Source organism: Oratosquilla oratoria, chromosome 13, assembly GCF_046742065.1.
Source record: "Oratosquilla oratoria isolate Oo_2021 chromosome 13, ASM4674206v1, whole genome shotgun sequence".
NCBI classification, from domain to species: Eukaryota; Metazoa; Arthropoda; class Malacostraca; order Stomatopoda; family Squillidae; genus Oratosquilla; species Oratosquilla oratoria.
The window spans coordinates 37,807,638-37,824,751 of record NC_134789.1 but is presented as its reverse complement, the minus strand read 5'-3'; the positions used below and the strand labels follow the sequence as shown (position 1 = coordinate 37,824,751).

The window sequence follows — 17,114 nt, the reverse complement described above, 5'->3', positions numbered from 1 at the left end:
TTGGAGTATGCAGAGACGACATGGTCACCAAATACAAAAAAAATGTATAACAAAACTTGAAAGAATACAAAGAGCAATTACGAAACTGGCACCAACACTCTCAGAACCATCATATGAAGAGAGACTAGCAAAACTGGAACTACAGATATTAGAACAAAGAAGAGAGAGATTAGACTTGATAACTGTCTATAGAATCATGAAAGGCATAGAAACTATTGATAGAGGATCTAATAAAATGGGATAGCAGAGATACAAGAGGACACAGAAAGAAAATCAATAAAGACAGTTATAGAAGAGACCTGAAAAAGAACAGCTTTCCCCATAAGGTGATAGATGTTTGGAACAAGTTAGATGAGAAAGTGATGTGTGCAAAAACAATACACAAATCTAAAAGCAGTCTAGACAAAACACGATATGAAGACAGGACACCACGAGCATAGCTCCCCTTCCTGTATAATACAATTAGGTAAATACACACACGATTGCCGAATTTATGGAGAAGAGTGGAACTCCGGAAAAAACGCAATTTTCGTGGATTTCAATGGCGAAGGAGTACCTGTGTTGTATTAATAGGGAAGGGGAGAGCTTGTGGTGTAGTGGGAAGGTGAAGAAAAAGGAGAAGGGTAGGGTTTATTGAGGAAAATGAAAGAAAATGAGGAAGGGGACGAACAGGCCCTAGAAGTCAGAAGGAATGTAATTAAGAGATGTGCAGACAACACAAGTGAAGTTGAAGAAATTGGTAAAGGCATAAAGATTAGAAATATAGGTAAGAGCAGTCCAAGAGAAAGTGGAGATAATTATTTCTATGGATTTAATGAGGGAGGGTATGACAACCTCCCCCAATTAGCACTTATTATACAAAGAGTTGATAAATTGGAAGAACTAAAGAAGGATAACCAAAACCTAAATAAAGAAATAGAAGAATTAAAAAGACAGTTAAAAGAAGTAAAGGGTGAGAATGAGGAATTAAAGAGGAACAATAAAGAGAATAAAGAGTCCATAGCAAAAGAGGTAAATGGAAGGAAAAAGGTTTAGGAGAATAACAAAAATTGAATTTAGAGATATAGTGAAACAACACATGAAGGAACAAACTAAGGACACTGCTATTAAAGTGATGAGAGAGAAGGAGAATATAGTAAAAGACTTAGCAAATAAAAAGAAATGTATAACTATAGTGGGAATAGAAGAGAAATATAATCCAAACAGAACTATTAGAGTAAGAGATGAGAAAGAAAGAGTGAACAAGGTACTAAAAATATTTCAAGAAGATGAACAGGAAATAGGGAAAGAAATTGAAGAAATATATATATACTCGGGAAATACAGTATAAACAAGACCAGACCAATTAAGGTTAAATTCAGGTCACAAACAACAGCAGAGAATGTCTTATCAGAAACAGGAAAACTAGCAGAAAGTGATCAATACAATCGGGTATGGATAAAATAGAGATAAATAAAGAGGAAAGAGAGGAAGAGAAAAAATCAAAGCTAAGGAAAAAACAAAAAGACTAGAACCTAAGGGAAAAAAACGAGAAAAGAACAGAGTCAAAGATAAATTCTAATGAAGAGTAGTGGATATGAAAGTGAGAAAATGGTTCATAGGAGAGAAAAACAGAAAACAGGATGGAGGTAACAAAAAATTAAAAGTGTCTTTCACAAATATAGATGGATTAATACAGGCTTGAATGAAATGAATGATTGCCTGAAGGAAAAAGAACCAGACATAATGGGAATTTTAGAGACAAATCTGAAAGGTTCATTACCACCCAACAGTGTAAGACATGGTGCATGTAATTATTGGATTAGAAACAGAGAAGTAAAACAAGGTGGTGGAGTTATGTTCCTGATGAAGAAGGATATAAATGTGAGGAATGTTACATATGGGAAGAATAGAGTAGAGATGATTACAATGGAAATTGGGGACAGGGACAAGAAGAGCAGGAAGTTTGTGGTAAATTATGTGCCTCCTAAAACGGCTTTGTGGGAAGAGAGAGAACACAAAAATATGTTAGAAGACACAAGGATAACACTAAATAAGATAATGGAAGATGGAGGAAGAATAGTTATAATGGGTGACTTTAATTGTAAAGAAATCTGCTGGGAAGAGATGACAGTGAAGAGTGGAGATGACCTATGGGGAAATGTACTACTTGATTTTATTATAGAACATACAATGACACATTGGATACAAGAGAATACTAGGTATAGAAATGAGGAAGAACCATCGAGACTAGACCTAATAATCACATCAGAACCTGAAATAGTGGACAAGATTGAATATAAGACACCACGAAGTAAAAGTGACCATTTATTAATTGAACTAGAACTAAATAAAAAAGATATATGTGAAAAAAGCAATATTGAAAGGGAAGATTGATGTATGGAAAAAAAAATTTTGATAAGATGAGAGAATATTTCCAGAAAGCAGACTGGGAAAGGATACACAAGGAGGAAACAACAATAGAAGAGAAATAGAAAATTTTGACAAAATTTTATAAGGAAGGAGTGGAAAAGTATGTGGAAAAGTGTCTTTTACATACCTGGACAAAGAAATAATGAAGAAAATATTAGTTACTTTGATAAGACCAAAATTGGAGTATACAGCCACGACGTGGTTACCAATTACAAAAAAAAAAAATGTGCAACAGAACTTGAAAGAATACAAAGAGCAATTACGAAATTGGCACCACTGCTCTCAGAACTATCATATGAGGAGAGGCTGGCAAAACTTGAGCTACAGACATATGAGCAAAGGAGAGAGAGAGGAGACTTGATAACTATTTATAGAATCAGGAAAGGCATGGAAATTATTGATAGAGAGGATCTAATAGAATGGGATAGTAGAGATACAAGAGGACACAGAAAGAAAGAAAAAAAAAGGCAAATATAGACGAGACCTGAAAAAGAGCAGGTTTCCCCTCAGGATGATAGACATATGGAACAAGTTAGATGAGAATGTGGTGTGTTCAAAAACGATACACGAATTTAAAAGGTCTAGATAAAATGAGATATGGAGACGGGACACCACGAGCATATCTCCCCTTCCCATAAAATACAACTTGGTAAATACAAAACATCTTAACAGTGATACAATTACAGAATACCTAGGGTGTGATATATGGGAAGGGGAGTGCTCATGGATTAAATGAACTAAATGATTACCTATCAGAAGCAAAAATAGACATAATGGGAATTGTGGAGATAAAATTAAGAGGTTCACTAGTACCAAATAGTGTTGGTCACTGGCTTAGAAATAGGAAGGAGAAACAAATTGGAGGAGTCATGTTCCTGGTTAAGAAAAACTTAAATGAATGATGAGGAAAGAGAAAAAAGTAAGACATTAAGAAATGAAGCTAAAGAAAAAAACAAGACAAGAACAGAGACCAAGAAAACACAGTTCTATTGGAGATTATTAATTATGAGACAAGAGGGAATAGAAAATTAAAGTTAGCTTATACCAACATTGATGGATTAAACTATTACCTGGCAGAAGCAAAAATAGATGTAACAGGAATTGTGGAGACAAAATTAAGGGGTTCACCAGTACCAGTGTTGGTCATGGATTATATAATCACTGGCTTAGAAATAGGGAGGAGAAACAAGGTGGTGAAGCCATGTTCTTGTTTAAGAAAAACTTGAATGTGATGAAAGTTACACATGGAGAGAACAGGGTAGAGATTATCTCAATAAGAGTTGAAGATAGTGACATGAAAAGCAGAAAGTTTGCAGTGATTTATAAGCCCTCAAAAATGAGGTCTTGGAGAGAGATTATTCCAAAATGTTAGAGGATACGAGAACTTCATTAAACGAGATGCTGAAGGATAGAAATAAAGCAGTACTTATGGGAGATTTTGACTGTAAAGAAATATGTTGGGAAGAGATGACAGTGAAAGATGGAGAGGATCAATGGGGAAAGGCATTACTTGACATGACTATAGAACATATAATGACACAATGGGTAAAAGAAAACATTAGATTTCGAAATAATGAAGAACCATTGAGAATAGATTTATTATTTATGTCATAACTTGAAATAGTAGACAAAATTGAATACAAGACACCAATTGCAAAGAGTGACCACATACTACTTGAGTTAGAACTAAAGGAGGAAATGTATATATAAAGAGAAATAAAAAACACAGAAAGGGAAGAATGATGTAAAATAAAATGGAATTAGAGAAACTTTTTTTTTCTCTCTCTTAAAGCAAATAGGGAAAAATTCTATATGGAAGAAACACAAATGGAAGAAAAATGGATGATTCTGATGGAAATTTACAAAGAAGGAAAGGATAAATATGTCCCAAAGCAAAAACAGGAAAAGGTGTATATTAAGTGCTGGTTTAATAAAAGGTGCAGTGAAGCGAAAGACAGAAGTGATAAAGCTTGGAAAAGATGGAGAAAATACAAAAAACTTAGAAAGTGGCAAATATATGTTAATCAAAGGAACAAATGTGTGAAAATATGTGGGAAAGAAAAAAGAAACTATGAAAAAACATAACCAAAATCTAAGGATCAGCCAAAACTATTCTGTAAATATGTAAAAAGTAAAGTAAAAAATAAACAGCAAATAGTGCAATTATGCCAAGGGAATATGGAATACACAGAAGATACAGAAATGGCTACAGTCATGAGCAAATACTTCAAGTCGATTTTCAATAGAAAAAAAATGCAACATCGGGATGAATGGATAGAAATTAAATCCCCCCATAAGGGAAATAATAGTAACATGGAAAGAAATAACAATTCAAATAATGAACCTTGATGTCAGAAAATCACACGGCCCAAATTGAATAGCAAATTGGATATTAAAAGAATGTAAATAATAACTAACAGAATAAATATATAACATATATGACAAAAGAAACTGTATAGATTTAATATATGTAGACTTTGCAAAAGCTTTTTATACCATCCCCCTTAAAAGACTACATACTAAATTAGCTTCACACAGAATAGGTGGTAGCTTATTAAGTTGGACTAGTAATTGGTTGAATGATCAAAAACAGAGAGTTGTTTTAAATGGAAAAACTTCTAGATGGAAAATTTTTATGATTGGAGTTCCTCAGGGTTCCATTCTTGGGCCACTTCTACTGCACTCACCATTGTCCCCCTTTCCCTTGTAAAGTGGAACTATGCAGGCACTCCTCCAGTCCTCCGGCACTCTACCCTATTTTAATAAAACAAACATTAAATAACCTCACCAGCCAGTCTACCATAACTGTACCTCCTTTCTTCAGACATTCTGCATGGCATCCATCCAACTAATGGCCTTAGTTTATCTCTCCGTCCGAATGTGTCTTAGTGATGTCACAGATGAGCGCAGCTACAGTACACTTGCTTACAGTACACACTAGAAAATAAAATGCAATTAAATTAAAATAATATTCCTTTAAAATTCCTGGCCTTACACTTGTTCAAAAGCAGGCCCCATTTTTTTTTTTTTTTTTTCCCATAGCTATCCCACTCCTTTTGTTAAATCAGTCCTTTGTCCATTTAACTGACATGCACTTAAAATCACTTTTTCACTTGATAAATTTTTCATACAGAATTTTCTAAACCTGAGGACGAAGCAGTTTATAATCATCTGCAACATTAGGACACCATAACCAGTACTGAGGTAAGTGTGCAAGTTTATTCTACAAGTTATCATATCTTTGTCTTTTGGACATCTATGTAGACCTCATTAAGAATTTCTATTAGTATCGACTGTCATGTTGTCTGTAATAAAATGGCATTTCAACTCCAGGTTTTATAGAGTAGCAGCCTGCTTGACTTCACAGTAAAACAAATAATAACATTGCCAATTGATCATATGATCAAAACAAACACAGAACCTTCACAGGACAGAATCAAATCATACAAAAGCATTTGGAAACCATCAAATTTAAACAAGAGAACAAATTATATTATCTAATGAAAACACCAATATATCATATCCCTCCCCCCATAGAATGAAAGCTACAAATTTAACCTACCTGGGGGTTTCACCACTCTGCCAGATCTCATTTTATTGGTTCTGACAAAGGGATGTCTACAGAATTTGAATTCTCAGAGGGTGGTATTTCAGTACAAATCTCTGAATTGTCCATGTGACTATCAGACTTATGGTTTACATCAACCTCTGAATCAGTAACTCAATTATCATCAGGATACTAGAACACTGAGATTTATTACACATCTGATCATTTTTAAATGAATTACACCCTTCTCAACACAACAAGGTGTAAAACTTGGCATTAATTGATCAGCATACCTTTTCCAAATTACATTACCAAAATTCTTCAACTACACTTTAAGTTCTGCACACCGAGCACTTAAACTATTTTACCTTCTACTCAGGTACTCCCCTAATCATACTTTCAAACAAACACAGCACCATCTACATTGTACGTTGCTGTTAGAACCTTACATTGATTTTCTATGTCTCTTTCCTTTAAAATTCCTATTAAACATCATATCAGGTGGTGTTTTTCTTGTGGAAGAATGTACTTATCTTCTATAATTTTACAAAAATCTACACACCCCACCCATGTGTCAAAATTTTCCTCAGTAAACCTCCTAAGGCCTTCCTTGAAGGTTTTATACTACCCCTTTTGCCAAACAATTTGAAGAAGGATTATAAAGAGCTGGGGTAATATGTTTGATAACATTCTTCCTCAAGGAAAACTCCATCTCTTCAGACACATTGTTTGAAACAAGCACATCTGGTATCCCAAAATTACAAAACTACACTTCAATCTAGCAATAGTTATAATAGATGTAGTTGATTTTATAACATGAATGTCTAAAAACTTAGTATGGGCATCAATTAATATAAAAAAAAAAATTATCATCTATTGGCCAGCATAATCTACATGAAGTGTACTGCATGGTTTTCCATTTTCTAGCCAGGAGAATGCAACAGATTTAGGAATGAAAGTTTTTCAAACAAATATCACATGACTTTGTCACCTACAACAGATCCTGGTCTAATTTAGGCCACCATAACCAATTGCTTCAGCCTTCATAGCATTAATACCATTGTGTCCTATATGTAGTTCCAATACTACTCCACATAATTCTGCTGGAATAACCACATAATTATGGTATAACAAAACATTGTTATACATGTGTAAGATTTGTCAATCACTTACCTGATTTCTGTGGAAATTCCGTTCCTTCGGTTGCTTTAATCACCCTTCATTTGCACCACACTTGTCACTCCCTATTCTAGCTTACCTAAAACCGTTGACTATTTGTAAACCTAATATTAGTACAGTTTCACTTTGCTTCCCCTCATTTCACACATACACACACACGTCGGTCGAGGTGGCAGTGAAGTCTGGACTCCAGTGATATCTTCAAATTTCGAGGATCACAATGACAAGGAAGTACCTGTGTTGTATTAATAGGGAAGGGGAAAGCTTGTGGTGTAGTGGGAAGGTGAAGAAAAAGGAGAAGGGGAGGGATTACTGAGGAAAATGGAAGGAAATGAGGAAGGGGAAGATTGGGTCCAGGAAGTCAGACAGCATGTCAACAAAAGACAGCCAGACGATAATGGTGAAGTCGAAGATATTAGTAAGAATGTAAAAATTAGAAATATAGAAAAGAGCAGTGCAATGGAAGGTGAAGATAACTATTTCCATGGATATAATGAGGGAGGAAACGTCAACCTCCCCCTAATAGTAAATCTAGAGGAGAAACTAAAAGAAATGAATAAAAAATGGAGGATAAGTATAATCTAAATAGGACTACAAGAATAAAGGAGGAAAAGAAAAAAGTAAATAAGATATTAGAAGTAGTTCAAGAAGATGAACCAGAAACAGGGAAATAGAAGAAATATATAGGCTAGGGAAATACAATGCATAAAAGACCAGACCAATTAAGGTTAAATTCAGGTCACAAACAACAGCAGAGAATATCTTAGCAAAAACAGGGCAACTAGCAGACAGTGATCAACATAAACAGGTATGGATGAAAAGAGAAATGAATAAAGAGGAAAGAGAGGAGGAGAAAACAAAAAGACTAGAAGCTAAGGGAAAAAAAAAACGAGAAAAGAACAGAGTCAGAAAAAGAGAAATTCTATTGGAGAGTAGTGAATATGAAAGTGAGGAAATGGTTCATTGCAGAGAAAAACAGAAGGGAAACAGAAAACACGATGGAAGTAGCATATATTTTAAAATTGTCTTACACAAATATAGATGGCTTAATAACAGGCTTGAACGAACTGAATGATTACCTGAAGGAAAAAGAACTGGACATAATGGGAATTGTAGAAGACTGAAATGATGAAGAAGGGCACAGACTCCTACCTTGATGACATACTGGTGGATGATACTATTGTACCAGTGTTGGACATAGTGGAACACTTAGCTCGATTTGGATTGGTCTCGAAGGAGCCAGAACCAATGGAAAAAAGAACAGTGTTGGGAATGCAAATAGAGAGAGACGGGACTGGAAACCTGCTGTTTAGGAGATGCAACAAAATCCCGAACATAATGAACGAGATGAGCAGATGAGAGCTCTTTTCCCTGTGTGGCAAATTGGTTGTTTGGTTCTGTGTAACATGCAGTTATATTAAGAGGCAGTCAGGGTTGAAGGATTGGGGAGAAAAGGTTGATGAGGGCACACTCACGATGATACGTGATGTCATACACCAGGTGAGACACAATGATCCAATGAGAGGACAGTGGAATGCACCACAACATGGCATAGGTGTAGTATAGTGTGATGCTAGCAGCATAGCAATCGGCATAGTCTTGGAGATAGGTGTGGTAGTCAAAGATGGAGTGTGGAAGTGAAAAAGTGATGACTAACATCGTATTAACGTATCAATGTTGGATGTGGTTGTGATAGGAGTCAATTTGGCACTGAAATGGGGGCTATGTAAGATCAAAATCAGGACTGACTCAGCCACGGTAGCGGGATGGATGAACTCAATACTGATGGCTGAGAAAAGAATACGCACGAAAGGGGCAGCAAAGGTCATTGTGAAGTGGCGCCTTGGGATCCTGAGGGAGTTAATAGATGAGTTCAGCATGAAGGTGAGCGTATCCCAAGTGCCGTCGGGAATGAACAAAGCGAATGTGCTAACCAGAGTGAAGAAAAGTTGGCTGAAAATGCCAGAAGAACAAGATGAGGAGAAAGTTGAAGTGTGTGCCACAGGGTCCCTATGAGTGAAAAAGTTGCATGGAACTCATCACCTACATGTTGATAGGTCATTGTTTTTAGCAAGGAAAGTTTACCCAAATGTAATTAGGGAAGAAGTCTGATGGGCGGTGAAAGCGTGTGTCCACTGTCAATAGATCCTGCCCCTAGACCACATGCGGCATGGGAACTTAGCATAGAAGAGAACTGGAGGAGATTGGCGGTTGATGTAATCTACTATCGGTGGGACATAAACTTATCAATGGTTGACTGTGCCCCAGGACACTTCGCCGTCTGGTGGGAGCTGAAGATGGAGATGGGAGAGGAAATTGGACGAGTAATGAATGAAATATTTCTGGAACAGGGTTCAGTGGATGAAGTCCTTTAGGGCTGCTTACTGGCTGAGCAGAAATGGAATAGTAGAACGACACCACCGCACGATTAAGTCCATCACTGAGGTAGTCTTCTGGTATAATATGCCCCCTATGTCAGACCAAAACGAAAGCTCAGTTCCACAGAGAGCCTTATTTAAATATGATTGACGACATCCCGAGATGGGGCCAGTGCTACCAGCCAAGGCTGAAGGCCCTACCTCAGTACAGGTGGGGGGGGGAGGTATGGGTGAAGCCAAAAGACTGTAAGTGCACGTCACAGTGGACGATTGGGAATGTATCAGAAGTAAATTCACGGAACAACATCTATGTTGAGGGATTGCCACGACATATTTTGGATCTTCGTCATGTGGTGGGTGACAGAGAAAATGAGAAAGAGTCACGACGCAATAGTGAATGGGGGAGTGAAGACCCGATGACCACAGTGTGACAGACATCCTCCAAGATAGCTGCAGAACTACAAAGTAGGAAGTGGAGGATATGAAGAATAGGTTGATCTCAAGATCAAGGGGGGGGGTATGAATGTGGTGCAGATTAGGGTGCACAATTGGCACCCCCTACATGGCGTCAAAGGTCATGGTGTAGGAAGGAGGGCGAAGGGGTGCGAGGGTGCGTGCAAGTCAGTGCGTATGTGGAATGAGAAGCCGCAAGTGTAACCTTGGTAGTATTAGAATTAGCAGAGCTGTTTTAGGTGAGGTAGATTGTAGAGTGAGAGAAGTGTGTCAGAGTATTGAAGAGTGAAATAGAAGCAACCAAAGAACCAGGAAATTGCAGAAATTAGGTGAGCTGAAAATTTTACAATATATGTATATATATATATAAATATACATATATATATATACTGTATATATATATACAACCACTCCTCGTTTAACGACGACAATTGGGACCAGCGCGCCGTCGTTAACCGAATTGGTCGTTAAGCAAAAGTGTATACATATACGTACATGTACTGTATGTACAATGTCCAGCAATACATGTATCTTTATTTTTGTGTATTTTCCCCCTTTTATACAGTACATTAAAGCTTTATTTACTGTTTATTTATGGTGGTTAGGTTCCTAAAATTACTGTATATGACCAAATCCGCATATGCTGACATTCCATATTGAATACCGGGGTATTTTTTTAGTTTCGACCATGGGCGCAATATAGCAATAGAAAATTAATTATTAATTTTGTAAATTAAAATGTATCAACGTAATATGCAATTTTGTGGGCAGAAATGAAAGTAAAAAATACTATGCTACAAGAAAATATGCTAATGAACGAAGTCGGTAGCATAGGATTGGGACGCCATCTTGTCGTCTGTCAACATCTCTCACGACGACGACAACGAGGACGAGCCGGATGACATTTAATTTGCAGGTAATGATTTATCAAACACAGGTATAGGTTAGTTTAGTTTAGGTTAGACGAATTCATCATCCTTTTATTTCTTCGACATCGGCATCTATCATAACAAACATGGTGTACCATTCGTCCGACATGACTTCGTTACTTACAAAATTTGTTTTAGCACCTTTTCTTTTTTATTTCCGCTCACAAAATTGCATATTACTTTCATACATTATAATTTACAAAATTAATAATTAATTTTCTATTGCTATATTGCGCCCATGGTCGAAACTAAAAATTTACCACTACCGGTATATACTGTACCCCAGGTAGTTTTTGCAGCTTGCAGGATGGTAATGTAGACCTAAGCTTCAGAACACTTTACCTCACAGCTAATATCCACTGTACAAGTTCAATTATAACATCATACAAATTTGCCTCAGCCAATTTAATTATCGTACACGACGTTGTAACTTCGGGAGATTTACGTTAAACGTCTGTCATAAAGCCCGTCGTAACTCCGCATCGTCGCCAACTGAGTAGGTCGTTAAACGAGGAGTACCTGTGTGTGTATATATATATATATATATATATATATATATATATAAAATTTATTTATTTGTTTATTTTTACTTTCAGAGGCTTTCATAGCACCACACAAGGCCCATGGATTTAGAGCAGAACCCACTACCACCCAGAAAAACAAATTATTTCAAATCAAAAGGTATCTCATTAATAATCAAGAATGAGGTAATGGTAAACAATATAAGAATTATGGACTTGGAGAAAAAAAAAGACTAAGCTATGGTTATTTCAATCTTTGATGAAACTATAAATCCACAGGCCTTCACAGGTAGTGAAGTTGGTATGTGTGTGTGTGTGTATATATATATATATATATATATATATATATATATTTAGTCTAAATTTTCTATAGCTCTGGTTTCTCGGTTCCCACTTTGTGGGAATGAGATAGTGAGTCCTATAGTTTATTGAGTCATGAAAAAAGCAGCAGCAAATATGTATGTAGCAGTGTTCAATGTGCTTTTAAAAACTGCATTATTCATTTTTAGCCTAAGGTAAGGAGGATAACCATGGCAAATGTATAAGAGCCTGGCAAATCTCCCAAAAGTAGGATACAATACTAAATACCCATGGATATATTGTGAACATACATTCTGTAAATATGCATATATTTTTTCCAATTGTATGCAATGCTTCTGACCCAGGCTGTGGGCAGCAGACAGGGATGACCCTTCATCCATGAGGAGATAAGATGAGAGGGAAATAAGGGTGGTGAATGGGAGTCAAATGTATAGGAGTTGGGTGCATGCCTTGGGTGGCTACTTCCCATATATGGGGGAAGAGCCACTTGTTGTATAGATAGATGTTTAACAGCTTAGTAAAGTAAAAGTCTAGGAGGAATGAAAATTGTCATGAAAAATAGGTATCCAGTGATGAACACAAATAAGAGCCTGTGTGGTGACGCACCACTGGTCAAAACCAGACTGGCTGTCACACAACTCGAGCTAGGCCTATTTACTCACTGTAGTTAGCAAGAGGTCTCGGCCAGCCCCGCCAGCAGCCAATCAGAAACTCGGGAAAGCTCCCCGGGGAGCCACCAGCCTCCTTTAAAAGGATGGTGTCTTGCCGAGACAACCAGTTCCCTCCTGGGCATATCTCCAAGCAGCAGTTCTCTCCAGCAAGTCACCTTGGGACCAGTTCTCTCCAGCAAGCCGCCTTGGGACCAGTTCTCTCCAAGCAGTAGTCCTCTCTACCATCACCTTGGATGCAATCCTCTCCAGCAAGTAACGTCTCCAAGCTTCAAGCGGCCCTTCACACCAACCCACGACACTTGATGAGGCCCTCACTCCGGACTTTCCCTCTACGAGCCCTCATCCGTGACCTCCGAGCCTAGTAACCATTAAACCTTAGTGTTAGTGTTATTGTGAGACTGGGGTGGATAGATGGTGTGAAGGAGGCCATGGGCGCAAAGGGAACATCTGTTAAACAGAGAAGGAAGAGGGCAAGAGATAGATGTGAGTGGAGAGTGGTTGTGAATGGATGACACTGATTTGGTTCAAATGTGATTCTCTCTTGTCTGCTCAATGATTTCTTAAGTGGATGAGGGGGGAAGGTTATTAGGACCTGCTGAGGTGCTGTGTATCACAAGGAGTTAAGATTGGACAACAAATGGGTTTTAGGTGGATATAGAATGGGTGAAGGGTGTATGCTTTACCTCAGATTTTGTTCCCTTAGGGAGGAAGGGTCTTTCAATATATGCTCAAAATTCATAATCAGATGAATTAGAATGAGCTATCATGGTAATGATACCCAGTGTTCATAGAACTGTAATATATATATATCTATATCTATATATATATATATATATTTTTATGTGAGTTGCAGTTTTATATATGTATATATATATATATATATATATATATATATTGTTTTCTCAGGACTGGGACTAAGATATCTCTATATCAATTTCAATTTTATTTTTTTGCACTTTTTCACACATGGAGAGCTGACAATTGACAACTACTCTCCCTACCATTTTGATACAACACAGACATTAGTCCAAAGTTTCTTCCCAGAGAGATCTATGGGAGGGTCCAAGGATTGTTGTCAGCCACATTGGGGCTGCAGGTTTTCCACTTATGGAAACTTGGGGCAACAATTGATTGAACAGAGTGCCTGAATTAATCAAGGCCATATTATACTGTGTTATTCCATGTCAACTCCACCCAGCTTCTTAATTACAGTCACATTGTGAGCAGATTCATCATGTGGTTATTTCTTTAATCCTCACCAAGTACTAATGCTTAGAGTTTTGCTTTCAAAGATAATGTAAAGAAATATACATAACATTTCAAAGGTATCAGGTACCAATTCTGGTTTGCCTAGTAATTAATTCCTAGACTTAGAATCCCTGATGTGGAAACCCTGTATCATCCATAAAACAACCAACAGCCTTTGAAGCATAGAAGCCATGTGAACATTGTGAGCATTTTTTTTTTGTGCAATTGATTCACAATTTACATCAGGGAACATAGAGAAAATTAAGATGTGGTTTGTATGGGTATGAATGTGATGACCATGGATGTGCAGTTGGCACTCCCGACATGGGGGGCAAAGTTCAAGTGTAGAATGGGCAAAGGTCATGTGTACAGGCAGATGGGGTGTTGGCCAAGGGAATGCATGAGAGTATGCTACAAGTAAGAGGTGAGACAAGGTGTAAGTGAAAGTGAAGTGAAGGAAAATTGATTTGTAGATAGGCCTAAGTAATAGGATTAGACAAGTATCATTAGTGAGTGAGTAGTTAAAGTGACATTGGTTTGTCCTATGACAATGAAGAGTAAAAGGAGGAATAGCAGTAAGTTGAATTACATGCTTTCAGTTCGTATAAGATTTATTTAAATCTATGTAAGCATAACAAGAGTTATGCACAAATACATATGCAATTTTTGCAATTGTTCACACTGAATAATACTGCTACTGTCCCCAAATGTGATGTGCTGAAAGCTGATATTACTTAGAAGCTGAAAGTAATCATTGGTTATTATTCAAACATGCCAGGTAGCAATTTTGGTTTTCTTTGTAATAAATTTCCAACTTCAGGATTCCATCTATGGGAGCTCTGAATTATCTATAAAACAGTGAACAGCCGCTGAAAAAAAAACAATATGTGAACAGTGTATTTACCTTATTAATATACAACAGCCCTTTCTAAGCTGCCTTTTTCATATCCTTTTTTATGTGGAGATCACACCATTGCTGCATACTCTAATCTGGAGCAAATAGATTTCCCTAACAATTGTTTGCATTATCTTCCCATCCATATTGTGGAATGACACTCATACACTTGTCAACAACTATTATCTGTCTCCCACAGTCTTTATGTTTTTTTCAGGTAATAATTTTTCCATGATTAATATTTAGTGCTATGTCATTGTGACTCACTGTTGTGAGTCACAATGACAGTAGTAAGTCACATGTTGAACACTCGTGCTATGTCAGTGTGACTGTAGTGAGACAATGACACAACACACCAACAGGAGACCTTTCAATCTATATTAAGGTTGCATAGAAGAGAAGAAAAGAAAAAGTACAAGTAAATTTTGACTGAATCACATTCATTCACCATTCATTAAGAGTATAGTTGGCAAAATTGTTTCCATCCATACTTCTAGATTAAATCTATATGTTGACAGCTTGAGGCTATTATTTCTTGTCTAGGCAAATTGTAGAGAATATTCTTTGATACTGAAAAAGTAATCACTCAGATCCAGAGCCAGTCAGTACCCATTGCACCCACCCACACAATAGCTCAAGTCACACAGTACCAGTGGCGGATCCAGGATAAAAATTTGGTGGGGGCTAACATGAATTCCTTCCTCTGGGTAGTCTGATGTACCAGAAGTCTGAGATATACTTAACTTAATAATGTTTTTCAGATTTTTCTGTGTTTTAGACATATATAATAGAATGTATATTCGTTTTATATTGTTACACGCTTGTGCTAGTCAGTGATAAAGCACTGGCACGCGTATACTCTCGCATAGAGAGAAATTATTTCAGGATCCGTGTGTAGTGTTAGTGCACTTGGACTCATGAAAGTAATAAAAAATAAAAGTAGATTTAAAAACAGAAATACAAACAAAAACGTGTATGAACTTCTGAACCTGCTAATAAAAGTATCTAAATCACATTAATAACACAGCATTGTTCATGGGATCTCACACGAACATCAACCTCTGTTTTTTTGGGGGGCAAATACATTGATTACACTGGCTATTTCAATACTGATTTCATTGTGAACGCCGAGTAGCGCCAGGCCGTTGAGGCGATCTTGACTCATAGTATTACTTAAGTAGGTCTTCAGTCACTTCAGGGTTGAAAATGAACGCTCGGCCTCTGCGTTCGAGACTGGGGGCGTGATCAAAACTCGGAGGAGCTTGGCCAGGTTCGGATACATTCGGGTCTGGGCGTGGGCAAGGGCATCTCCCATGGATTCGAACTTCATTGTTGTTGAATACCAGCGCTCTGCTTCCGCCTTCACGAGGCTCAAGGTCTCGATGTCAGCCTCATAAACCTTTGCCGCTTCCAGTACAGCAGCAACATCTCCGTCAGCGCTGCTGAGCAGATTCTTGATATTGAAGCCAACAGGAATAATATCATTCCCGAACCGGGTCTGCAGCTCAGTCAATACATGGTCGAGGAATGGGACATATACAGATCTTCGGTAATACTCCTCAGCTGTCTGGAAGGGTAAATTCGCTCGCTGCGTTTGGCGCTTGCAAACTCGAGGTACAGGAATGGTGTCGTGTGATGAACCGATCTCCTGGAGGAACCCCTCTTCCTTCTTGAAGATGTCCTGGAAGCTGGTCAGTGCACCTTCCCGAGTCTTGTTTAGATGCGTCACCACATCACCAATTCTAGCGTACGCTGAGACTAGATCGACCATAGGGGACTGCAGGGCTCGGCTCGGCTCCACAGTGTGAGCTAGCACAGACTCAGCGACGGCAAGACCAATCAGAAAGGGCCATCGTCACGGTGTCCTCTGAGGGGGACCATGTTGCGACCACAAAAAAGAACGCTCTCGATTACCGGAACGAGTAAAAGATGGTTTTTTGCAACTCGTTCCTGCCTCGTTGTGACAAAGATTGCATCGATGGCCCTCAACGGGTCACGTACGGTGTCGAGAAAGGCCTCCGTACCGGTCATGGCAGCGGCATGGTAGCTATGCTGGTTGTACATACATACATACATATACCAAGGCTTTTTCCCCCTTCCAAGGGAGGTAGCCACAAAGGGAAAGGCATAAAAACACTCCCACCCATTTCATCCCTAAATACACTCCACACCCCTCCCACCCTTCCTCTCATCTGAGCACCTCCTGGATGATGGGTCATCCCTGAACCCTGCCCACCGCCCTGGGTCAGAAGCAGTGTCGCAAGACACAGTACATCCACAGCAAGGCCGCTTCATTTAATCGGCGACCCCCCCTCTCCGACCCCCTTTGCATATAAGGAGAGGACGGGGAGAAATCCCTTCGGGCTGCGTCAAAATTTACTCACACATACTACCCCACCCCCCCCGCCCATTCCTCCTCATGCAGTCACAACATCATCCATATACAACCATTCTCCACTCACCTCTGTCTTCCGTCCTCTCCCTTCCTTCCTCAACAGACATTCCCCTCTTCCCCAAAGCCCCCTTCACCCCATCCATCCACCTCATCCTAGGACGTCCC

At 38.3% G+C, this 17,114-nt stretch overlaps 1 protein-coding gene across 2 annotated transcripts in view; it reads left to right on the top strand.

Annotated features, from left to right (window-relative positions):
- Positions 1-14,591, top strand: part of LOC143032388 (docking protein 5-like) — a 98,269-nt gene extending 83,678 nt beyond the window's left edge. For both annotated transcript variants that reach the window (XM_076197085.1, XM_076197084.1), the window contains 2 exons: positions 5,546-5,616; positions 11,495-14,591. In XM_076197085.1, the coding sequence (XP_076053200.1) occupies positions 5,546-5,595 (50 nt within the window). In that variant the 3' untranslated portion in view covers positions 5,596-5,616; positions 11,495-14,591. The remainder of the gene's footprint in view (positions 1-5,545; positions 5,617-11,494) is intronic.
- Positions 14,592-17,114: the final 2,523 nt, after the last annotated feature.